Raw genomic sequence first — 25,238 nt, forward strand, 5'->3', positions numbered from 1 at the left:
TGCATAATTTACTCATCGTCATTTTAAATCAACCGGTAAATGAAACAAAACGAGTTCCTCTGCAAACGCGGTGACTCAGGCTGAGCTGCACTGTATTTGTTTGCCGATTTGTCTCAGGTCATTCCATTTCCTGTCCCAAATGTAGGCTTACCTCCGAGCTGTACTGAATTCTGCAGCACCAAAAAAAAAAAAAAAAAAAAGTGTCTTGATATGAACCACTACACCTTCCTATTTACTGACCAATCAGAGTTTACGATTCCGAGCCGTACGAATCTACAACCGAGTGAACCAGTTCGGACCTTGACCTTAGCGTCTCCTTTTTCATTTCTTTTCAGAAGCTATTGACACACACAAAAAGATTGTGTGATTAATCCTGTAATGAAAAGAATATTCTATTAAGAGGACGAAATTGAAAGTATGCTTTGAAAAGAAGCGTGTGGGGGTGGGGGTGAAGAGGAGGGGGTGGAGGGGGGCTGTTTTGGAGCCCACAGTGAATGCGCGCTGTGGCCCGGGGGTGACAAATGTGAGGGATGAAGAGTAAAAGGGAGACGTGACAGAAAAAAAAAAAACTTTCAGTCCCACTGCCTGCTCTCCTCTTGGGATAATGTGTGGCGCATTTTCGTTTTCCCATGTTTTCTTTTCGTCCTCCCACGCATGTCTGAAATGTTACTCCTCTCTTGTACTTATAGAAGCAAAATATTCCAAACGGCTCTCCGGAAAAGGAAAGTTTGCGTGTGCATACGTCAACCCGGGCCTGTGTCATCTCCAACCTCCCCACTGTTTTTTTTTTTTTTTTTTTTATCTTTTGGTTCGTCATCGCTTTGCCTTTGTGTCCTGCCGGTTGTCTCTCATCTCTATCCTCCACTTTTTGCATCTCTCCTTTTATCCCACTTTTCCCACTGATCCCTTCAATATGTCTGTTAAGAAGACTCTTTTTTTTTTTTTTTTTTTTCCGAGCGCGCTGGATGTTGCTTATTTTGGCAAGCATCCGCTCGAGTCTCGGTGGGCTTTGCGTGTCAGCGTATCATTATCATGACACGTGTCAGCATATGCGTCTGGAGGCGTCAGTTATTTATTTATTTATTATTTGTGTGTGTGTGTGTGTGTGCGTGTGTGTGTGTGCGCACAGTTGATCGCGGCAGAACTTTGCACACATGCAAGTGGGCATCAGGAGAGCGTCTCCTCCAACTGAGGAACTTAAGCCGCCTTATCGGGGGGCTTCTTCGCCGCGTGTTGATTCTGTCGAGATGGAGCTGACATCCAACCCCGCCTGTGAACCCCGCCGCTCGTCTCCGGCATGATAGTTTTATAAGCGAGGGTTTAATCTTGGCAGCTTTTGCCGCAACCGGTGTCAGCACTGCAGAGGATAATGCTCATCCATCCCTCCTGACTTTCGGTGGCAGCCGCTTTGAACTTTTGAGAAGGGGGCGGGGCACTGCTGCAGCTTGCTAGGGGCCGGCTATCGTAGCGCTACCGTGGGAGCATGCGTGTCGAGATAATTGCGTGTTATTGATGTATGTTGCGTTGAGTTGTGATTTTTTTTTTGGGGGGGGGTGGGGGGTCAAGGCTGCAAAATGCCGTTTCATTCGCGAACCTTCCCGAATGAAACGCTGAGGTGTTTCGGCGGGGGCTGCCAATTAGCCGACTCTGACCTCCGCCGAAATGACGGCCGCGCCTCCCGCGGCGCCGGTTCCGTTCGACCGACGAGTCATGACAATTATCCTTCTTGGGGTTGAAAGGAGGGCAACGGGTGGAGTGCTAAAATTTTGATCTTCCTTCGAGCAATACAAAGAAGGGGGAAGGGAACGAGGTGTGCTCAGCAATGTATTTGCTCTGTTTTTGCCACAGGTTGGGTCAAAAAATAAATCCAACCGCAGCTCCTCCTTCTCCCCTCCTTGGGCTGTCCCCCCCCGCCCCCCCCCCCCCCGTATGTTGAACCATGATGGAACACGCCGCAGCAGACCCCCTGGAGGCTGAAAGCCAGCGGGCACCCCCCCGCCCCGATAATGGAGTGGTGCTGTGAGCATGCTCGTTAAACAGGCTCTGGTCCCAAAGGGCGAATGACGTCCACTGGCATGTTTCCTTTCCCCGCCGCATCGCTCAGCCTCCCATCTCCTCTCTCGTATCACTTTCACTCCACCTCCCAGCATTCCTTTTCTGCCTGTGCCCCCTCCCCCCCCCCTCCCCCCCTCTCTCCTCAGAATTTTTACCACCATCTGCATCTCGCTTCCTCCTCCTCCTCTTCTCTCTGCCTCCCCCTCTGTTTGGATGAGTTCTAGTGGAGTGGCGGCGTGTGGGGGAGGGAAAAATGGGGTGGTGGGGGGGGGGGAGGTTCTGTCACACTTGCCTTCTAATGAGCAGTTTCTCCGCATGCCGCCAGTTCTGAAAGAGCCAAAATAGCAGAAACATTTCACTCTGCCGGGGCCTTGATCTGTCAGCACTGAGTGACTGCTTTTATGGCTTTAATCTGGATTGATCCCATGTTTGGGGACTTAGCGAACAGGAGAAGTGATGTAACGCGCTGCCTTTGGGAGAAATTGATTAATCTTGTTTTATGTCGCTCGCAGAGGAGGGGCAACGAAACGCGGCATCACCCGTTTTCCTCAGGGGTTCAAGTAACATGTTTTTTGACGGCCTCCTCTCTTTCAACCGCCGTACGATGAGTTGATATTCATTCGGAAGGAAAACTCCCCTTATCCCACCCTACCTACGTGGACCATGTTTTGAGCTTGGGGTATTTGCAGCATCTCGGCAAAGGATTAACTCGACCGCTCCCAATGACGTTTTTAAACGTCTTTTCAGACTTGGTCTCGAATTGGTTGGTACTGAATGAGTTAACCTGATTTGGACGATATGTATTGAACCTTGAATGTTAAGTTTTCTATTGATGGCGGGGGCAGGGGGGGGTCCTCTTCTTTTCTATTGACTAAGATGGAGGAAACGTCATCTGTGCTGTATGTTACAGCACATTTGACAATAAAGTTGAACTTGACTTGAATCAAGCGTTCCATTTTCGAATCCTAAAAGCTATTCGCTGAAAAAAATATGTATTAGTCATTGTTTGTTCTTTTGTGTCCTGAAAACCTTTGTTGGTTTTTTTATCGGCATATCCTGATTTTTTTTTTTTTTGCGCAAGCGAAACACTTGCTGCACCTGTTTGGAAATTTCCTTGACTGCTCTGAGACATTGTCAAGGCGTGTCCTTTCAAGCACGTCGGATAATCAGGTGGATGAAAGTCACGTACGCCTCCTCGGACGGCGTCTTAACTTTCTTTCGGCGTAAGGTAGCCGGCTCGTCTTAAGGCGAATTTTGGCAAACGGATTGGCGAGCGCCCGCGGGTCTTGTGCGTTGATGTTTCGTAAGCGCTCCTGGCGTGGGTGTTTTTTGGAATATTTGTTTTTCTTTCGGGGTTTCGCTATTCTATCTTTCGATCGTGTGCATACTTGAGGGGGTTTGCGCGTGAACGCGGAGGCACCAGAGATGCGAGATTGTCGCTAACCGTATAAAATCAGGAATTTTATCCATTCTCATGCCACAGCCCACCAGATCACGTTGATCTCTGTACCGGTCACACTGGACTCGTATCGCCATACCTGAAGATCAACTTCTCGTTGCGTTCTTTTTATCGGAAACTCATATGACGGTATCACGCGACTTTAACCCTTTCGTCTACCCTGTAACCCGATAACATGATAAGTGACCGCTGTCTCGTAAGGGTTCAAAGTAAAAGGTTTTCCGGTTCTGGTAGCAACACTTGAGCTATTTGCGAGGCTTGGTTTGCCGTGTTGACTGAGATGGCAGGTATATCGATTGAGTTGGCGTTTCTCTCTTGGGATGATGTCGGAGCAATGTGATTGCTGTTGACACTCGCCTGTTCGGGCTCCAATAGAACCAAACCTGCCAAGTGTGTGTCAACGAAGGGGTTGGTGGGTTCATGCGTGCGGGCGACTTTTGTGAATTTCTGTCATCTTGGAGTTGCGGAGCCGCCGGTTCCATCTGGCAACCTCCGCATCCAGTGTACTCCGTGGTGTCAAACTTGGCGCATATTCTCCACCGTGACAACTGGGACAGAATGCCAAGTCCCCGCAACACACAAATCCAGGAAAAGAGCCGTTTCCCCTTAGTGAAAGCATATATCGGACCGAAATATGTTTCATATTCACGGTATGGAAACAAGTCTGAAGAGGTAATGCACAGTAAAAAATAAAATAAAATAATTCAAACTTGGCGGCCCGGTAGTCCAGTGGTTAGCACGTCGGCTTCACAGTGCAGAGGTACCGGGTTCGATTCCAGCTCCGGCCTCCCTGTGTGGAGTTTACATGTTCTCCCCGGGCCTGCGTGGGTTTTCTCCGGGTGCTCCGGTTTCCTCCCACATTCCAAAAACATGCGTGGCAGGCTGATTGAACACTCTAAATTGTCCCTAGTTGTGAGTGTGAGTGCGAATGGTTGTTTGTTTCTGTGTGCCCTGCGATTGGCTGGCAACCGATTCAGGGTGTCCCCCGCCTACTGCCCGAAGACAGCTGGGATAGGCTCCAGCACCCCCGCGACCCTAGTGAGGATCAAGCGGCTCGGAAGATGAATGAATGAATGAATCAATTCAAACTTGCATCTCACAAACTCCGTGCAGAGCCACAGTGACCTTGCGCCTTGACCGCTGAAATGTAATCAGTGTTCCCTCGTTTTCATGTCAATGTTTGCAAATTGCCAAGCATTCAGGGAGGTCACGGTGACCTTGATTCTGTTTCATTATTCAGGCAAACAATCGTTTAAAAAATGTAGAATCGGAATGAAAAAGCAATCAAGAATGTTTTTTTTGGGGGGGGGGGCGGGGGGCATGCGCGAGGTAAGACATGAGCTACCTTTTATTTCTCAACATTGTGTCTTGCCTAGTGGGTTCATGTTTTTAAAACGTACTGTGAATTACGGAAAGCGCATGTCAAGCTGCCCTGCCTTTTCGACCCCCCCCCCAAAAAAAAAAAATCCCAAATGTCCTACATAGCGTCACCCTTCCTGGTACAAATAAAAAGTGCATGAGCTCAGAACAAACTTTTGTTGTGGAGCTCTTGGTAAATATTCAGCACAAGTACAACATGTACGGAGAGTCTGGCAACCAGCCCGGTGTGTGTACACCCCCACCCCCCCCCGCCCACGCGTCCACCGCGCCTCTCAACTGGGAGAGACTCCAGCTCCGCCATGACCCGAATGAAGACAAGCGCTATAGAACCTGGTAGATAGACATAAGCAGAGTACGTGGTTCTATTTAAGGCCGCTAGAATCTGCCTAGCAACTGGGATCTTTCTTTTTGACACATTGTCACCGTCACATAAAAAAAAAAAAAAAACAAGCAAGCTATTTTAACGTCGGGTTGCGAGCAGAACGACGTTGCGCTTATTTCCGAGTAGACAGATTCTCGTGGACTCAATATTATAGAAAAAAAAACAACCTTGTCCATTATTTTACAACATAGCCTTCCTTTGGTCGCCCACAAAGTTGAAATAATGCGACATCATTTCCGCGGCCGAGATACAAGCCAAACAGGATCGATGGGACCTTCGAAATCAAGTAATCAACCTATTTCCAGCTAGACTGCAAGTCGTATCCGAGCGAGGGGAGAATGTGGCTCGGCAGGAACGCAAGCGCATTAAAACTGCAAGCGCGTGTTATCACAGTGATGTGTTTGGACAGCTCGATGCCCCCCCTCCCCCCCCCCCACCTCAATATTAAACTCGACTGCATTCCGGAGTAAAAACAGCTTGGCCGCCAGGTTCCATCCACATTTCAGGCCACGCTCTCTCGATGGCGCACGCTCGCCGAGTTCACGAGGGCATTCCATTTTGACGCGGGCGCCGCCGCCCACACGTTCACCGTGACAACCGGCCTTAAAGCAACAAAGTCACGTGGAATAGGACATATTATGGGGTGGGGGTGACTTTTTATTGTTTGTACGCAAATTGCTGGGGGTCTGGAGTGGCTGGCCACTTTCCGTGTGTGAAATTATAAAGTGAACCAAGCAACATCCGCTCGCCGCCTATCTTAAAAAAAAAAATGTGTCAGTGAGTGAGGGGCTCTTCAGTTCTGCCCCTTTTTACTGCATCTAGGTTACACTGTACCCAATCCCTACCATTCTGTTGCACTACCACCCCCAACCCCCCAGGGCCCACCCCCTTATTTGATCCAGACACGTACAGCAAAAAGTAATTACAAATACATGCTCAGTCAAACTTTTTTTTTTCTTTTTAAACATAAATAATGAAACACGAGTGCCCGTGTCACTGTCCCAAAGTTAAATGGTGCATTTATGATGTTGTCATGTGGGGAGTTTTGCCTTTAATATCAAAGCTGCAGATCATTATGGTCTGTCTGATGTTTGCCCGTCTCGGGGCCGCAATGACAGCCTGTCAGTTCATCGCTCAAGTGTATATTTAATTTTAAGGTCTATGTGGGTGGCATTTTGATCATGACATCAACCCGTTCCTGGAACTTGACGTGGAATCTCATATGCATCTATTGTCTACCCCCCCCCCTCCCTCTCCCCACAAAAAAAGTTCTTTCCTATTGTTGAAGTGCCAATCAGTGAATTTCTCAATACAGAATAGTTGTGGTGACTTTGTCCGCATTTCTAGGGAACCGAATTTCAAAGTAATTTCCTTTTGGGGAATGTTCCAGCCTGCCTCGGGGATGTGCCGTATGCGCCTTTTAAACATGATCCATTTCTTTTTTCACTACCTTTTTACCCTTCTCTGTTTATATTTTGTATTTTCTCTGTTCTCATGTACATTCATGGGCATAGCCATTTTTTTTTGGTCCACATCCCCCGAAAAGTAGCTTGAGAGCCTTTCATTTCCTTTTTCATCTGCAGCAACCTCAATTGTGATTTCATTTTTCTACGAAAAGCATATTAGACCAACGCTGGAAAGAATCAAATCTGCAGGCTCCGTTTATGAGAAATAAAATTGAAACGCTGGGATCCCCCCCCCCCCCCAAAAAGAAAACAATGACTTCAGCGATGGAAATTGAGCTATGGGAGCTGCTCGTGATTGTGTCAGGACTCACCCAAGGACGTTTAGTCAAACGCCAGCAGTGTTCAGTCCACGGAGTAATTTTCATGCTAATGCTAAGGATTAGCGAATCCTGATTCAAACCCTGTCAGCTTGAAAGAAACAAAAACCCGGATTCTTGCTCCACCAGGGAATAAATAGGCAGACTTCAGATGAGAAGTTGACAGCACCTAGACAAGATGACTCTTGCGCAATTGCAAAAGTCAACCCTGCTTTGCTAATTTTTACGAACGAGAAAACAAGAAGCGGTTTCCTCGCTAGCAAGCCAAAATCTTCACCTTTCCACAATTTATACTCTTACCAAATGCACAGCGCAGGCTTACTTTGCTTTTCCTGAAGCGTGAGATTAAAGTAATGTGAACATGCCTTACGGGGGGCGGTGTAAAGCATGAGCGATTTGTTCAAATGCCCTCGAGAATAACTCAATGTTAGCCTAGCGGAAAAGGGGAACAAGTGAAACAAGTGGGTGAACGCTTTCCAACACCACTATTTGGTCGGTTTACCCGTGTGAGTGGTTGGAGCTTCCGTTCGTTGATATTTTGAGCGCAGTTAGAAACGGGCGCTTGTGCCGTTGTGGGCGTGAACACAGCTGATTAGATTTCATAGCCAACGGAAGTGTCTCCTCTCATTCCGTTTAAAGTCGTGCGAGACGTGCACAATCTTGAGAGCCTCACCCAAACGACGACGGTAGTTCCCGGATGATCCTCCAAACGTGTTCCCGCTATTTCGAACAAAAATTGCGTCAGGAAATCAATATGTTTTGTGTGAAGGACTTTGAGGTCATTTCAAAATCCTGTAAATGTGTGATCGGCGGGGACTTTGTCACCACACAAAGTGCTCCGAATGTTCAGCGAGTTTACCGTAGGCGATAGTCGTCACATACGCACAGACCGAAATGACCTCACATACACTTTAGCGGACTTTATTTACAAGCTCTGCAGTTCTCCTTTTTACTGTCTCTTCTCCTCTACTTGTTTTTACATTTCAATGTCCGATAATCCCCCCCCCCTCCTCCCCTTTTTGCTCTTCATGCTCTTCCTGCATCTAAACAAATTAGGAAGAAAATTAGGGAGGAGTGTCGGCCTGATGTGGAGTGACAAGATGAGAGAGAATGATGAATGAGACCAGATGGCCCGGATTCCCCACGACGACGCAAAAATCGCCCTCCGGTTCCCCAAATGCAAACACCGCAGGTGAAACGCTTCATAAGAGGGATTGACTCCAAACCATCTCGGGTGAATTTACTCTCAAAACGTGACTCGTTCGTGCCCTAAGCACAAATTCAATGTAAATGTGCAACATAAAAAAAAAAATGGAGGACGGGCAGGATCTAACATTACATTTTGCCACAATTTAAAAGTTACTGGTTGTCGATGAAACTCGCTAAATGAGTACCGGTTAAATGACTTACCTTGAAAATGTCAGCAAATGACGCATTTTGACAATCTATAATGCCAATCTGGGCGAAATGACTGCACTGTGCTTTTCCGCAGCCTACAAAACTGTCTCCAAAAGCAAACCGGGTATTACAGTGGCGGTTTTCCCATTGTGTGGAGTTTTCATAGCCGGAAACGGCTCGAAAACCACAATCCCGCAAAGTGAGACCACACCGAGATAATTGCAGTCCATGGAATCGAAAACGTGCTCATCTGCAGGAAATCATCATGTGAGGATATGACAAGAGTGTAGTGACAGATACTTTACATGCAATAAAATGTCCGTCTGGAAACCACCAAGTGCTGTTCGGTCTCAGTCCACTGTCACAGTCGAGCATTGCGGGAACAGAACAATACAACCAAAACCTCATTTAAAAAAGAAAAAAAAAAACAGTGAGGCCTTCTCTGCTGACCCAAACATCAGAATCACATTCAGAACTTCAATGAAGCTGTCAGAATTCATTTCCAACAATCTTCTATCTTTGTTTCATAGTTTTTCTGGTTGTTATTTTTTTTTTGTCCTATCAAATTTCAGCTTAGATCTGTTGCTATGTAGATATTATTTGCCCCAACGCCTTCAGAATCCCGAGCGCTGGTCGAGCGCACGCGCGCGGTTGACATCGGAAGGACGACGTCAGACATCATTTCAAATTTTGTTCTGAAGGTCGCAGGACGCAGAAGCCACTTGTTTCGATCCTTTTTTGGACACTTTCACAACAATGACTCAAAGTGAAAACGGTTGACTTACGACGACAGGTGGGAGATCCGCAACAGGATCTGTGGTGAGTATAATGTTTTATTACAAGATTTTGTCTTTGGTCCTGATGATATTCATCGTCAACTACGCAAATTGCCTTCGTCGCTTGTTTCACCCTTTCATGCACTCTGTTAACTGATAACACGAGAAGCTGTCCACTGGCGTGATCGCTGACCTTCAAAGGGTTTTAATGCCATAAAATGTTTATACATATTTCGGAAAACATATAAAAGCCTCTTGGAGATGATTTTTGAGTCATTGGGGATTTCATCCATCAAATCAGAGGTCCTGACATTTCTAAAGGGGAAATAAATGCCGGAGGGGTTGCTAGCATCTTTTCGAGCTTCTATCTCAGGGTTGGCCATATTTTAGTGACCGTTTCACTTGGAGGGCCATTATGACTGAAACCGTTGATTCAATTATTATTTAAGTTACTATCATGAAAATGCTTAGAATATATATTTTATTTTTACATGTGAGAAACGTTTCGGTAGACATTTTGGGAAGGATCGTGGAAGTTGACGTTTTTGAGCTGCTTTCACGGGCCACATAAAATGATGTGGCGGGCCAGATCTGGCCCCGGGCCTTGTGTTTGACACCTGTGTTCTATCTTCTTGACCCTTGACTTGCGGTGTGCTTCCCTGAGGAGTTTGCCCTCCTGGTGAGACCCCCGGTGATCAATCATGTGATAGAACTTGTCATTTTCATTGGCCGTAAAAGTCTGCCGCTGCTTGTTTGACATTTGGACTCTCGGCTCGGCTCGGACTCATCGCGGACTGTCGGCAACCGACGAAATGGTAGTTGCGGATCCCTGAATAGGAAAGAAGATGAGTTCGGAAAAGTTTGCGAAAAAGGACTCGACGACAATGCTTTTCGTCACACAAGCGCGTTAAGACAAATGGGTCAGCCATAAGATATTAACCGAGGATGTGGTTAACTCGTTCTGTCAGCGAGCTTGTTTCAAAATCTTGAGTGTGGAACTTCGCCACCCGTTGTAACCTTTCGCAGTAATAAAACATTAGAGGAAGCATAGCCAGGAGGCAGGCGAGGCTCCGCTCGTCTCTTCGACTTAGCGTCGAGTCCTCGCCGACACTAAGAGCGCCATCCATAATTAACCCCCTGCGCTGTCAAGTGAAGGCAGCGCTCAAAACATGTCCTCGCATGTCATTCTAACCCTTTTGCCCGCATCCTTCTCAGCTGTCAACTCATCTATCTGCTCTTTTCTGTCGGGGTTTGCACGTCTACCTCACAGTGCAGAAGTCGTGGGTTTGATTCCGGCTCTGGCCTTCCTGAGTGGAGTTTTGCATGTTGTCCCCAGGCCCGCGTGGCTTTTCTCCGGGTACTCCGGTTTCCTTCCACGTTCCAAAAACATGCACGGCAAGGCTGAATGAACACTCGAAATTGTCCCGAGGTGTGAGTGTGAGCGCGGATGGTTGTTTGTATGTATGTGTGTGCCCTGTGATTGGCTGGCAACCGGTTCAGGGTGCTCCCCCCCCCCCCCTCCCGCCTACTGCCCAAAGATGGCTGGGATAGGCTCCAGCACTCCACTCGACCCTTGAGAGGATTAAGCGAATCAGAAAATGAATGAATTTCTTCTCCTGGAGAACCACACGTTGACCTTTTATATAGTCTTACTTTCAGAACGCGGGGGGATAAAAACGGATAAAAACAAATCGCTCATATTTGGCGACAGCATAATCCTGCCAATAACCGCTCCTGTGCAATAGCAAATAGCCGGCAGCCTTCGGCGAACGCGGTTTGGAAAAACAGGTCGCTCGAGTGCAGATGGGTTCAAGCTGAGAGCGCAGAGGAGAGTGGACACTGCAAGGGAGTGGGGGGGGGAGGGCTGGAGGGGGTACGACATTAACATTCACCATGCACAGATGTGCTTCACCCCTTGCGCATTGTGAAAAAGACACACGAGGTTCATAGGGAATGCCAAATAAGAGGATATATTTGCCCGCCGGGATGATCGTACCGTGTGGATGACTATCGGCATGTGTTGACGCTTGTATCGCTAAATTCAGGGAGGGGGGTCGTTTGGGGTGTTGGCGTAGAAAATAGACTAGGCCATACGTTCCAATTTCCATGTTCCCGAGCTGTGTCAGTGGGATTAGTCGAGCGCATCCGTCAATCTATATGGGAGGGGCTTGCATACGTAAATTAAGTGGATTACTGTGCAGAATAGTCCAAGGGGGAATTTAGAGGGCGGGGGGGGGGGGGGGGGGGGGGTCTCTGAATGAATGCAAAAATTCTTCCCTCACTGTCAGCGAGCTGGTCCCACGACATCATCAGCACTTTCGGAAATTCATGATAGCAGCGTGAGCTCCTTTTGAATGCCGCTGATTTGATCAGATGGGGGGGATTTAATGACCCCCGGCGCAGCTCTCGAGTGAGGACGACAATTCGGAGCGATTGGCACGTTCAGCAGAAAGTGTGCTGAAGCCTGTGTTTATTCGAACATTTTAAAAAACAACAATTCCCCAGCAAGACAAGACACCAGGAAGACTCAAAACACAAAATTAGCAAACTCCAAAAGCAAGCGTCAACGGCTTTTAAAAAAAAAAAAAAAATCGCAAGATGCATTATCCTCCGCTCGACTTCAGTGGCCTGCTATCAACCAAAATCCCTCGAATCGAAATCCACCTCAAGTGGATTGTAGTTGAATACTAATGAGGTAGCCAGCGGTCGCGCTCGGGCTTTCCGTTTTAATGAGGACAAAAAACTATCACTACATCTTACCGGGAAAAAAAAAACGCTTCCTTTGCTGCCGGCTGCCAGTTGGCACGTCCCAGAAGGATTGCGGGGTTAAAATTGCAGAGTTTCGACGCAGCTCATTCAGAGTCCTCTGGCAACAAATGACATCCTCCCTCCCACTCCTCCAAACATTTTAAACCCAGCTCCGTTCGCCCGTTAGCCATCTCGGTTTCGGAAAAGGTCACTTCAAAATAAATAAAGAATGGGCGAGATCACGAAGCAATCCCGCTCAGAGAGTCGAGCGGCACTTTTGTACGGCGAAGCTGCTCCATTTAGCATTCGTAACCCGGAGCAATACCTGAGACTGGCAGTCGTGAGAATGGAAAAGTCCAGACTGACTGCCATTCACTTGTCACCGGCTACGTTTGTCATGTTTTCTCTTTTTTGGGCCTAAACTTGTCGCCCGTTTGTCACCGTGCAATTGGCTTTTGTCAGTTTTCAAACCATTTAACACATTCGGTGCAATAGAGGATTTTTTTTTACATTTTTTAAAAAAGAATTCAGGCATTTAAAACTCATTCAGTACCAGCTAATTCTAGACCAAGTCTGAAAAGACGTTTAAAAACGTCTTTGGGAGTGAATTAGTTAATCCCAGGTATGTTTTATTTATTTATGATTATTATTGGGGTTTTTTTTAATGCACATGCTAGGGTAAAGAAAGACATGAATTAAAAACCAATAATAAAGCCTTAAACTCAATCGGGAATCACACGAGGAGCCATCGCAAAGATTTTAATATTGCCGAATGCTATGTGGGCGGTCTGCGCCCCGACAAAAGTTGTTCAGCATTTTGATGAAATTTTGTTGATGATGAGATTGTTGACTGAAAAACTGAGGATTGTTGTTTTTGTTAAAAAGTAGTTTTTTTTAATGTATGGGATCTTATTAACCCTTTCAGGTACAGCGTCTACTACAGTGGACAGCTTATCGTGTTATCAGGTTCCAAGTTATCATTATTGCATGAAAAGGTTAAAAACGACCAGAATGGCCACTTAAAAGTGTATGTTTGGCATACCCGCATGCAAAACATTCTCTCGTGCCCGTTTGTCATCTTGATGTACTCGCGGCCCACTTGGTGACATCATACATGGTTTCGTTTATCGGCAACCAATCAACAGCAACCTGAGTATTTTCAAAGACTGTTTTGTCTTCCCCTTTGGCTGAAACTGGCCGAACCATCAGATTATCTTCCAGCCTTGTGGAATGTGTTTACCGCAACCTGAATATGCAGGTTTTCATCACGGCTTCTTGACGTCACAAAGAAGATGGATGCGATTAAAAAAAAAAAAAAAAAAAAAAAGTGCCATGTTATCGTTTAACCGGCTTTTTTAGCACTGTTAAATATTTCCCGCGCAAGTGGCTAAAATTATTCTTGTTATCAGATTCACGTTGCAGTTACATTCCAATCGCTTTATTCAAACGGTATGCGGCTCAACTCGTAACAATACAAATTTCCCTCGCCCATTTGCCAACGTTTCGAAAACGTATCTTAGCAAGTAGTATGCTGTAGACGCTTTTCTATTTCTGGAATGCCTCGATTGCTCAATGTGCACGTTTCATGTCAGGTGGCATTGAAAAGCAGGTGCATAAAAAGGTGGCCTTAGCCCAGCGGGGATTATTCAGGCAGAAGGTCTCATATTAAAGACACACTGTGGACAATAAAATAAATGGGGGGTGTGGGGATGGGGGTCCTCAACTCCCAAACCATTTTTCACGCCACTAATGACCCTTACCAAGATTACGTGAATTGTTTTATTTTCCAGTGCGAGACATCCATTTGGGATTGATTCATTTACTAATTTTAAGAAATAACTGCACATAGAGCAGATGTGGGCAAACTACATCCCGCGGGCCAAATCCGGCCCGTTGGTCTTTTTAATCCGGCCCGCCGAAGGTTGGTACATGATTAAGGTTCGATGTCAACGACTGCATTCATTTCATTTGGAACTTGAAATGACAGGCATTTCAACGCCAGGTGGCACAGTTACTTGAAGTTGCAGAGCATAGGGAGGAAGGGGGAGACGATACGGAAGCCCGCATTAGCGCCAAGTCAAGCAAATCCCGTTCGATACGACGGAATAATGTACTCTTAAAGTCTGAAAAATGTGCCAAGAAATGCAAAATACTGCTTTTTAAATAAAGAAATCCAATTAATTTAGTTCACCCTTTTGATCCGGACCTCCATAATATTTTCTGGTTCTCATGTGGCCCTATGCAAAAAATAATTGCCCATTCCTGACACAGAGCATAGTGGATTAGACGCAAACCATGGATGGGAAATTAATACCCGTGGCAGCAGCAACATTTGCAGGACATTTATTGATTTAAAAGAATATACTTTCTTATCAGACAAGATGGCCTGCATATAAATGGTTGCTAAGCTACAGTTTGGTTTATTTATAGCAGTGTGTATATATATATATATTATATATAACTTTATAGACGCCTTCAATCCTAATTACTGAGTTTCATCATTGATCGTGGAAAAGCGAATCAATGCTAAATGGAAGAGGTTGCGCTCGGAAGTGGTGACTTATTATGATCGATTCACTTAACACTCTCGCATGCCATATTACCACTTGAGATGATCTCAAGGTGAGTTTTTCTCCGTGTCAGATGCCTGAGAAGAAAAGCTTCAATGTTGATCTTGTGCCTCGCGTTCCTATTTTAAAAAGTCATCCTCGATATTATTCCATTCAAATCCGACATGGACGTCTGAATGAGGGAAACGTTAACAAGTCTAAAAAGTCTTTCATATCAAAGGTAAACCAAGGTTCGCATTTTATCATAAAACCGCCACACTCCTGTCGGATATTTCCCCCCCCCCCCCCCGAAAGGAAATGTCATCAATGCGAGGATCCTCGTGGTTGTTTTCACACCTTTTTCGTGCGACGATCGGCTATTCAAATGGTCCACTTCACAAGATCTCACAAGTGGTTGCGTTAACTCACCCTCTGATTTCCAACAAGAAATATGAGAGAAACGTGGGAGTAAAATGGGACGAGTTTTTTTTGTTTGTTTGTTTTTCTGTGATGGATTTATTAACACCAAGACAGATGATTTTTTTTAATATATATAATTAATGCTAGCTAACACTTTGACGATAGTTGTTAGCTGTCACGAACGCCCCTCTAGGGACAATATTCCCACTTTGAAAACGCGAACGGCTCTACTTTCTCAATTGTGTGCACGTGAGACGCCACCGTGCTGCCGAAAAGGTGACGTGGCGCATTTGTGTCGTCACTCCCCAAGACGTTACGTCATAGATGACCTCATCCCATCATGGTTCCCCGTTGAAGCTGTGAGTCTTTTCCATTCTCTATTGCTGTGATCCGTCATGTACACTTGTTAATTTTGCGCCTCTTGGTTGGTCAAAGGTTTTACCTTCTTTTTGTTGACTTATTAGATTGGTTGCGTGTCAAAACTGAAATGGCTCAATTTGGTGCGCTTCATGTTACTCACTTCCGCAGCCTAGTGGCAACTGTCTGCTGTCGTCTTCGTTGAAGGTAAACTTTCAACGATTGTACATTTTGACATGTTTTTTTTGGGGGGGGTGACAAAGTAACACATTTCATTTTCGAACTGTAACTTTAATCAGACTTCGATATCAGATATAGCAACTCGTTAGATGACTAGTTACTGAAAACAGCAGCCGTAATTGAGTAACGCGTTAATTTCTCATGGTGAATTTGTTGTCGCGAACCTGTCACAACGACTTAACATCTTCAATTCAACTCACATTTTTTATCGACTTCATTGAGGATGAGCGGAACAAGAAGGGTAGCCAAGCCAAGAACTAAAAAAGCAGCCAAAAAGGGCAGCCAAGAACTCAAAAGCAGCCCTTTGGAATGGCACCCAGACCTTTTTCGTCACCGACATATTCCAATCATGAGCGCTGGTCAGTCACGGGATCCTGGCCTGCCTCCCAGCCAACCCTGCTAATTAGTGCCCCTCATCTGAGCTAATTGGCCGATAAAAAAACGGGGATGGCCTCTTCACCCTGTCTGAGCATTGTGCCACCAAATAGCAGCGAGGAAGATTATGCGGCTTTATGAAGCATGGTGACACTCAGCCAGAAGCACTCCTCGGTTATTAATTTCTTTGTCGTAAGGGTTGCCTCCGCCTTGAAATTTTGCTCCTTTGCTTTGTGTGTTAGCGGAAATGAAGACAAGTCTTGGAAATACTTTTAAGTACTCTCCAAAGCTTCATGCTCTGAAATCGGTTTAATGAGTTTTATTGACCAAAAGTGTACCGCAATTGAATAAGCGAGCAGGTCAAAATGACACCCTGATGCAAACACAGCATTAATAAAATCTCTTTTTGTATATTTATACATAAAGACAGTAATGCTTATTTGTGCCTGACACACTCCAGCGAGGTCGTAATTATCCAAAATTAGATCTTCGTTGTGGTCGTAGCTTGCGGCGGTGTGCACGATCCATACCGAGTAATATTTCCGCTCTCGTGTGGCTAAATGAGGTAGCCAAAATATTGTGTCTGGCATTATCGTTCAGTGCAGTTCTGCACCAGTGCAATTTACAGCCAAAATAATAAAGGTGCTGTTTATTAAATATCGATTTAATTCATTAAATTGTCTTCGAGGTACAAGAGACAACTCACTCGCCTGTTTCCAAATGTGTAGCGGCGTCATTATTAATTACTCCTACTGCCCCTGTTTTTTCCACCTTATAAACTGCCAAAATGTTACTCAATCAATTAGTTGAGACCTGTACTTCTGTTTTCACTTTTTTTTTTACATCACGTTGTCATCTTATGGTCTAAAAAAGTGGAAAAAAATAAATAAATACAAATTACATTCATGCAGTTCAGTGTCTCATAATCTGAAACGAAAGCACAGAACAATTAATCAATTGTGAAGTTAATAAAGGAATTGAATGGATGTATGAACAAAAATGGAGTCTCATTTTTTTGACTTGTTAAATGTACTTAGGTAGTCGTGGCATTCTTTCCACACTGGGGGAAATAATATATTTATAAAATAATATATATTAATATATAACATCTGAAGCCCCCCCTCACTCTTTTTCACTGGTATGCTGCTTTTATTTTACTCCGTTGTTCAGTTCATCATCCCAAACCATCTTAAAGCGATTAAAAGCTGGAGAATGCCTTTATGTATGTACATTTCTGAATTATAATTCTGAAATGTACATATTTTGAGGGGGGGGGTGAATAACCTCACGTCATCACCTTTATTCATTTGTACCATTTCGAGCTTTTCGTTGGGTTTGAGCGGTTAAAAAAAATCTGGAAAACATTGGCGTTCCTCAACTTTTAACTTGTAGTGTAACATTGACAAAGAAGCAACAAGTCCATATATTTAAACGGCGAGGGCGAAAGTTAAACGTCTTCAGAAAAATAAAACGAGAGGAAATTACAAACACCTGACAAATCTACGAAATAGAAAAGGTATTTTTGTTCCTTCCCACCAATGTCAAAGTGCTTGTATCAGGGGAAAAACAAAGGTGGGAAGGAAAAAAAACCGTTTGATCCGGCCAGGAGCGCAGACGTTACGCCTCAGTCATATCAGACTTCAACTTGTGGTTTCAGTGGAGGGTGTCATGCCCCTTGGCATCTCTCCAAATAACCTCCGAGCTTTTTCAATTAGATGATTTGCACATGCGGAACACTCCGGTTATGAATGGGTGCATCATTCCAAGTCCCGCCTCTTCCGCTTTCGGGCCGGACCAATCAGCGGCCGGGCTGAGCGTGGATGGGACGTCACGACAGTTGCAGTCGTGTCGCGATTGGAATGTTAGCGACTAACAAACGGAACAACTGAGCAGTCGGAAATTGGTCACTTGGACTGAGGAATTCCGTCATTTTATTTTTGGAGGAGGGGACGGGATGGTGGGGGTGGGGGGGGCGAGGTTTCCGCGCTTTGCTAGGTCAGCCTTTTCCTAGCGAGCGGAGAACTTAACAGCGCCGCAGCTGAGCTCCGTTTTTCTATCAGCGCATCTCGGTCGACGGCTGAAGCTTGTTGGAGATCCCCCCCCCAAAAAAAGAGCAATGCCAGGATTCGTCAGGTTATTATCGTGCCACTGAACTGCTCCTGTCGTGCAGCGTCATCTCTTCTCGAGTCTACCTTTACGAGGAACCATGGAGTGATTCGGGAGGGGGGTAAAAAAAAAAGAAGACCCAGCGGCGAACCACGCCGAGGCGTTCGGGACGGAGCGCTTCGGCAACGCTGACTATGCTTCTCCGGTCTCGCTGAATGTATGAGATCGAGTTAAACAAGCAGTCAACCTACCCGCGTAAGGGGACCCACTGGGACCCCCCGCTGCTGTTTACCCGGTAAGGGAGCGACTTCCCTTACCGGCACTTTTCCCCTTTTTGCAAAGCTCTGAATGACTGTGAGGGGGAAGCGCCGCGGAAGAGCTCGCGAACCGCCGGGTTCGGGCGGCACTCGTCTTTTTAGGTGCAGCCAAGACCCTTCGACATGCTGGAACTCTTGAGACGCGAGAGAAAAGCAGCGGACTTTTAAAATCGCCCACATGCGCTGGATCAATCGCTGGATTTGGGAACCGAATTCGCAGAAAGGGGGTTGGGGATCCTTGGAGGAGGCAGCCGGAGGATGGAGCCGTGTAAGCGGGATTGCTGAGAGCCTAACTTGCGGCCACTTTGCCGTTCTTGTTCCGAAGCAAGTCGCATCTGTTCCCCAGGACACATGCAGGCCAAAAAACGTTACCTGATCCTGCTTTCGGCCGGCGCTTGCCTGGCCCTTCTCTACCTCGGAGCGGTTCCGCTTCAAACGGCGAGCAGGCACCGGCATGAAAGCAGACGCCGCGGCTACCGACCCGATCACCCGTGGCCTCACTTCTCGGACCGTTTACACCCGTTCGCGCCCTGGGATCAGACTGAAAGCGAGGAGTATAACGTGCGCGCATCGGTGAGGCATGCCCGGGACGTCAACACGAGTGTTTACAAAGGCAAACGCTGCCGGATGGAGTCATGCTTTGACTTTTCTCGGTGTAAAAAGAATGCATTCAAAGTTTATGTTTACCCGCAGCAGAAGGGGGAGAAGATCTCCGAGAGTTATCAGAACATTTTGTCCACTATTGAAGGCTCCAGGTTTTACACTTCGGACCCCGGTCAGGCGTGTTTGTTTGTGCTGAGTTTGGACACCCTTGACCGGGACCAGCTGTCTCCGCAGTACGTCCACAATCTCAAGACCAAGATCCAGAACTTGCCCCTGTGGAACAATGGCAGGAACCATCTTATATTTAATTTATATTCCGGGACGTGGCCGGACTACACGGAAGACTTGGGCTTCGACATCGGCCAAGCGATGCTGGCCAAGGCCAGTATCAGCACCGAGAACTTCAGACCCAACTTTGACGTTTCCATCCCTCTTTACCCCAAGGAGCACCCGAGGACCGGCGGCGAGAGGGGCTTCCTCAAATACAACTCCATCCCACCTTTTCGAAAGTACATGCTCGTCTTCAAGGGGAAGCGCTACCTGACCGGTATCGGTTCGGACACCAGGAATGCCTTATATCATGTGCACAATGCGGAGGATGTGGTGCTGCTCACCACCTGCAAGCACGGCAAAGACTGGCAGAAGCACAAGGACGCGCGCTGTGACAAGGACAACGCAGAGTATGACAGGTAAACCGAGAGTTGTCACTTCATGTTTGCGGTGGCTCGTTTGTCTCAATAGTTTGCAGTGTCTGACCCCGTTCTGGTTGTTGTTGTTTTTTTTTCACTATCAAATTGAAGTGCATTAATCACACTCGTCAAAACAAAAACGGGAAATCTGTCAAAAAACAGATGTGGTTGGGGGGGGGGGGGGAAGTGTCTAAATTTGCGCCGGAAAGACGTTTCAGCCATGTTTTAATTAAAGCTGTCACTTTAGAAACCAGCGTCACGATCAATACATTAGACAACAAAATCAGATTGTAATAGGGAAAGTTGTCATTCTCACCCACTCCGGGTAATATGAAACAGTAAAATTCAGTAATCCCTCGTGTATCGCGGTTAATGGAGACCAAAACCAGCCGTGATATACGAAAACCCGCGAAGTAGCGACCAATTAACACACATACAGTATAATGCCCCGCGTGGGCCTTTGCGCTTGAGTAGAGCGCGCACACACACACACACACACACACACACACACACGGGCCAGCGATCCCGTAGGCATGCATCAGAGGTGTTTATGATTAGTCAATTAAGGTTGTTTAGACAATTAAGGATGGAGAGACCTGCTTTTGTTCTTAAGTCTCTCTCTCTCTTTCTCTCAGCAACACGCATACACTCACCTGCGCAGCCCATGTTGTGAGCAGAGTGGCACACATTGGCACGCATAGTAAACAACACTGAGACAATCATTTTTGCGGACTTCCAAAAAATTATTTTTATATATAATTTTTATGAATGTTTGAAAAAATTCCCCAAATCACCGAACCCGCGATAAACGAACAGCGAAATAGCAAGGGATCACTGTAACTCTTCCAGCTTAATTAGTTACCCCCCCCCACACACACTTTTTCTTCACAACATCAGCATCCTTCTGTGTTTGGGAGGGGGTCTGGAATGTCTGTGTGTGTGAATATGTTGGACTCACTCATGAAAGTATTTAGCACAAAGTAAATCACTCGTGCTTTTTCGTTTGATAGTGTCGTCTTTTCCAGTCGGGCCTTAGTTGATTATATGTCTAGGTGATAATGATTCCTGACAGCTGTTGTATTTTGGGTGCAGGAGGGTGGGATTGTGAGTGGAGGGGTATGGGGGGGTTTTGACGTTGTTTTGCAGGAGGAGCGGCGCTGTCAAGCGCCCCTTGTCTGCGAGACCTCGGTTTGATCTGCATTTATCAATCTGGGAATCCTCCGCCCTTTTTAAGGCCTGGATAAACTCAGGCCAGTGATAACATCACTTGCCTGACGTCGTGCCTTGTGGGCGTGCACACGCCCACTCCGTCAAGGTTCAGGGAAAAAAGTTGCGAAAGTATTGAAAAAAGGGTCGTCTTGGAATCACTAATAACGAGCTCGGCATTTCGGCATTTCATTCTGGGGCAAAAAAAATAAAAAATAGGACTAAAATTCCGGAGTGTGTGCCAGACATAAGCTTGGAAGCAATGAAAGCCGCAGCTTTGAATTGGCGGCCGCATTAAAGGGACAGCTGAGGTGGTTTTTTTAGATATTTACATAATTACGCTAGTGTGGCTGAGAAACTTTTTTTTATTTTTTTACCGCACACAATAACGGTATGAAGGCATCCCACGAGGTGTTCGGATCTGTGTAAACATGCTAAGTGGCACAATGGTGGGAGCGTTTGCTTGCTGCGCCGTTGTCGGAGCTCAGTGTTTGGATGGTAAGTCGGCAGGAAGGGGAAAAATCCTGTCCATACATGTTGGACTTAAGAGAGAGTTGAGTCATGTTCCCAACCAGCAGAGAAGTTTCCGATGTCTAAAGTCGGTGAAGGACACCAATCATAGGAATAATGGCTCCCGGCCCGCCCATCTGTTTGCTAAATGGTGTAGCACCTTCAAAGTTAGAGCAGTGCGAGACTCGGGACTGTTCGCTGATTGGTCAGGGGGAGATAAGAAGTGACTTTAAGGGTAATGTCAGAGGTGGAGCTACATGGCTAGCATCAAGGGAGTGATGCTAGCACACCATTGAAGTTGATGAATTACATTTCTGCATCGTCAAAGCCTTAAAGCACGAGTGCCCGTTACGTCGATCGCGATCGACGGGTAGATCGCAAACTGATCCCGAGTCGATCGCGAGGGGTGGAGAGGAGAAAAAACAAACAAACAACCATTTGTGGTTCTTTGTGCATGTTAGTAATATTTTTTGGGTGTGTAATGTACATTGCACGCTCATCATCCTATCAGTCTCATTTTCACAAAAAGTATTTAAAATAAAATAAAGGAGGGCAAAGAATCGGAATCTGGAGGGCCGAGGGAAGCATTTTAAAACGGTACGTGCGAGCTACGATAGTTAACGGGCTGCTAAAAGTGCCTCGCATGCCTCCGTGTCAGGCTGTTGCTTAGCATGGCGTGCGTGCGTCGATCGCGGGAGGTTGCTTGATCGAAAAGTCAATCTTGGGTCCAAAAAGTTTGGGCACCCCCGCTTTCGAGTCTCCCGGGAAGACACTTTAGCCGTTTCCTCTTTTCTGTTCGACGATAATTTTCGCCGGCATTTTCGCCGTTTCGATTTGTTCAACTGTGTTGGGCTAGCATGATGTGAGGCTATTTACGTAGCTAACAAAGCAACCGATGTCCACGTGGAATCCAGGAGATGTTCAGTGGCAAATTGAACCGTGCTGCTTGAGGAAACGTGCGGTAAATGACTCACGGAACTTAATCTGAGCTCCAAAACCTCCTATTCTTCTTCGTAGCCTAGCCTGTCCCGCGCCAGGAAGAGCTCCTAGCCCAGAGCGCACGAGCGCGCAGTTGTCACTCCATACATTATCTCTTTTTTCTCCCCTCCTCTCTCAAACAATCACATATGCTTGTTCCCCCTCTCCGCCTTTGGATCATCGAATGATCCGATTGGTGAGTCATAAAGTGAATTGAATCTTTTGGGCGGATGGATTCATCTGAATCTGGCAAAAGTTAGCATGGAGTGCAGCTGGCGGTGAATTTATTTTTGTAAGTCTCCTGTGAGTTTTTCCATCTCAATTGCGGCAACAATGTCCTGCTCGACTGCTGTTTCCATTCAAAACTGAATTAAGCCAATTGCTGCTTTTATAGTTTTATGCCGTGTGCGCCCCCCCCCCACACTTGTTTCAGAAATCTTTGCATTGCTTGTGGTTACATTTCATTAGCGCCAAGTTATTTCTTGCCAGTGCAGTTAACATGCAGCCCAGTAATTTTTGTATCTATCTTTTGTATTTCCTGTTTTTTTGGAGGGGGGGGGCTGGGGGTTGCGTGAATTGAATCAACCAAAGCTTTTCCGTTTGAATGTGACGTAAACTCGCTTGGTCGTCAGCCCACCCGGTGCAGGAACCCTGACACGGCCCTCTTAAGTCAAATAGATTTTTTTTGCGCATCCAACAGCCTGCGAGTGAGGAGGTCAACGCCGTGCAAAGATGCTGCCTCGCAGACTCGGGGGACTGCACGCACCCGTCCAAACAGCTGTTTGTTGTTGACGAGAGAGCTGGGACTATATACGTGGCTCTATATTTGACTGCGGCTTGATTCCCCGTCGCTGGCGTAAAGACGGAGGGAGTGAAATGTATACTCTGAACTGAACACGTGCTGTACATTTGCGCTTTGCGATCCTTTTGTAGCAGCAGTAACGACACAGGCTTGACCATACCGGCACCGTGCCGACCCCCCACCCCCCCCCCCCCCCCGTTTCTCCAAAACACTCCCCACGGATGCTCGCGATGTGCGCAAGGCGCGAATCAAGTTTTGGACATTTGGGTCATAAATAACTGCACACACCCTCTTGAAAGCAGATTCTCGCAAGCTACCAATTGCACAAGTGGTCGTTAATGAGCACGGACGGCCGGGCTCGCCGGAAAAAAACAAAACAAAATTTCAAGTGTGACCGTGCAGGAAATCCACTTACGCCGGGGAAGCGATGCGAAAAACTTTCTGGCTTCGACTGCTTTCAAGTCGCCGATTATGCATCACGTCTGTTATGATATGTCTTGCGTCCGCCGCATCAGCAGGGCATTGACTCGACTAGCCCTCGAGAAACGGTGATTAAATTCAAGGCCCCCCCCCCCCCCCCCTTTAAAATGTCTCGAGGCTTCGACAGTAATTACGCGTGTACACATGTTCATTATTCTTCGTACGGCGGCATATGCACTTCATTTTTATCGGACACATTGGCCCTACTGTTTTGGGAATGCTTTGCTACTCCCTGCAAAGGGTCCCTAAAACGGAAAGATTTGTAAAAGTTGCAGAAATTAAATGGCCGTGGATGCGGCAACGGTGCCATTTCAATGTCTGTGAGTGAGACGAGCAATGCACTTGAAGTGGCCTGAGGTGCCATGTCGTCACATGAGAAGCTTAGGCCACATTTAAATGTGTGATAATACAGTTAGGAGCACGTGTCGTTGAACATGCTGTAAGTGGAACTAATGCCATGTTCAAGGGGGAGGGTTAAAAAATTTTTGGTGGAAGTAAAGCACAATTGCGAGAATGCAATGACAAAAAAAATGCAGAGCGCTCGCGTTCGATCTAAGAACAGTGGCGCGTTCCTAATTGCTTTGCGAGCGTTTTAAACTTGAATTATCTTTGAAGGGCTGCCGCGATCGTGGCCGCGTGAGGTTACGAGAAAAGTGAGTAAAAAGGACATGTTTGGAGAATGGAAATGTCAAGAGGGAATTTGTGTAGTGGCAAAAGCAAGTGAGATATGACGGATACTTTGGCTCACATAGTTGGAGTGGGTTGACTGCGCTGCAAAAAAAAAAAAAAAAAACATTGGCCCAGAAAACGGCGCATTGAATTTGTTCCCATTAGGTGGCAATGACAGGATCGCAAACATGCTTGTTTTATGACGGTGGTTTCACCAGCAAAAAAAAAAAGTTATTGCTCAAGGGAAATCCTCTCCAAAGTGATTATGTGCCGCTTATTTCGCTCTCCCCAATTCCGTCACTCTCACATTTGCCTCGCTTTCGCCTTCTTTGTCAAGACCATGTCCGAGCATGTTTGACGTTTGCCTTGCATGTCGTCTCCAACCGATACATCGGGCTTGATTATTTTTTTTTCTTTGTGTGAAAATGCTGCGCCCATTTTTACGATCGTGGCGCCCCCCTGCCCCCCTTGCTCGGAGATGTGGAATGACGAGCGAGAAGCACGCAATCGTGTTGCTCCCTTTCTGCCTGGCAGGAAAGAATGTCACTCTGCTCGGGCTCCCGATGTTTGTTTTTCCTGTTGTCAGATTAATAAATCATGAATATTTCATGACTGCCTGGTCCCCCTTAGATAGCACATCACCTTGTGACGGAGAATGTTAATGATGCACCGTATCGTTAGTTTGAGCATGTTGCATGCAGCCTCATTAGGACCCTTTGATATGTGTGTGTGTGTGTGTGCGTGTCGAAAAGCTGTATGCTATTTTATCGTATTTGACATATTCCTTTATAGGGGAAGTCGGCACCCAAATATCTCTGTGCCTCTAGTAGTCTAAATGGGGCATTCTGATTAATATTACGCGTGTGGAGTATGAGTTTAGCAAACAAAAAAAAACGTTTTAGTCCATCACAGGAGGCGGCCATTTTGCCACTTTCTGTCAACTGAAAATGACATCA

The 25,238-nt window shown here is 46.4% G+C and overlaps 2 protein-coding genes across 4 annotated transcripts in view; both read left to right on the forward strand.

Moving 5' to 3' along the window:
* The window catches only part of samd12 (sterile alpha motif domain containing 12), a 60,004-nt gene extending 41,985 nt beyond the window's left edge, over positions 1 to 18,019 (forward strand). For 2 of the 3 annotated variants that reach the window (XR_007963336.1, XR_007963335.1), the window contains 2 exons: positions 8,116 to 13,837; positions 14,260 to 18,019. The gene's annotated coding sequence lies outside the window, so the exon portion shown is untranslated. Of the gene's footprint in view, positions 1 to 1,848; positions 1,866 to 8,115; positions 13,838 to 14,259 lie in introns of those variants that run through there. The other variant, XR_007963337.1, reaches the window with a different exon arrangement.
* A 154-nt stretch (positions 18,020 to 18,173) lies between these two features.
* The window catches only part of ext1b (exostosin glycosyltransferase 1b), an 84,593-nt gene continuing 77,528 nt past the window's right edge, over positions 18,174 to 25,238 (forward strand). The window contains exon 1 of the mRNA XM_052071547.1: positions 18,174 to 19,637. Coding sequence (XP_051927507.1) covers positions 18,697 to 19,637 — 941 coding nt within the window. The 5' untranslated portion in view covers positions 18,174 to 18,696. The remainder of the gene's footprint in view (positions 19,638 to 25,238) is intronic.

This window comes from Hippocampus zosterae, chromosome 7, assembly GCF_025434085.1.
Source record: "Hippocampus zosterae strain Florida chromosome 7, ASM2543408v3, whole genome shotgun sequence".
Lineage (NCBI taxonomy): Eukaryota > Metazoa > Chordata > Actinopteri > Syngnathiformes > Syngnathidae > Hippocampus > Hippocampus zosterae.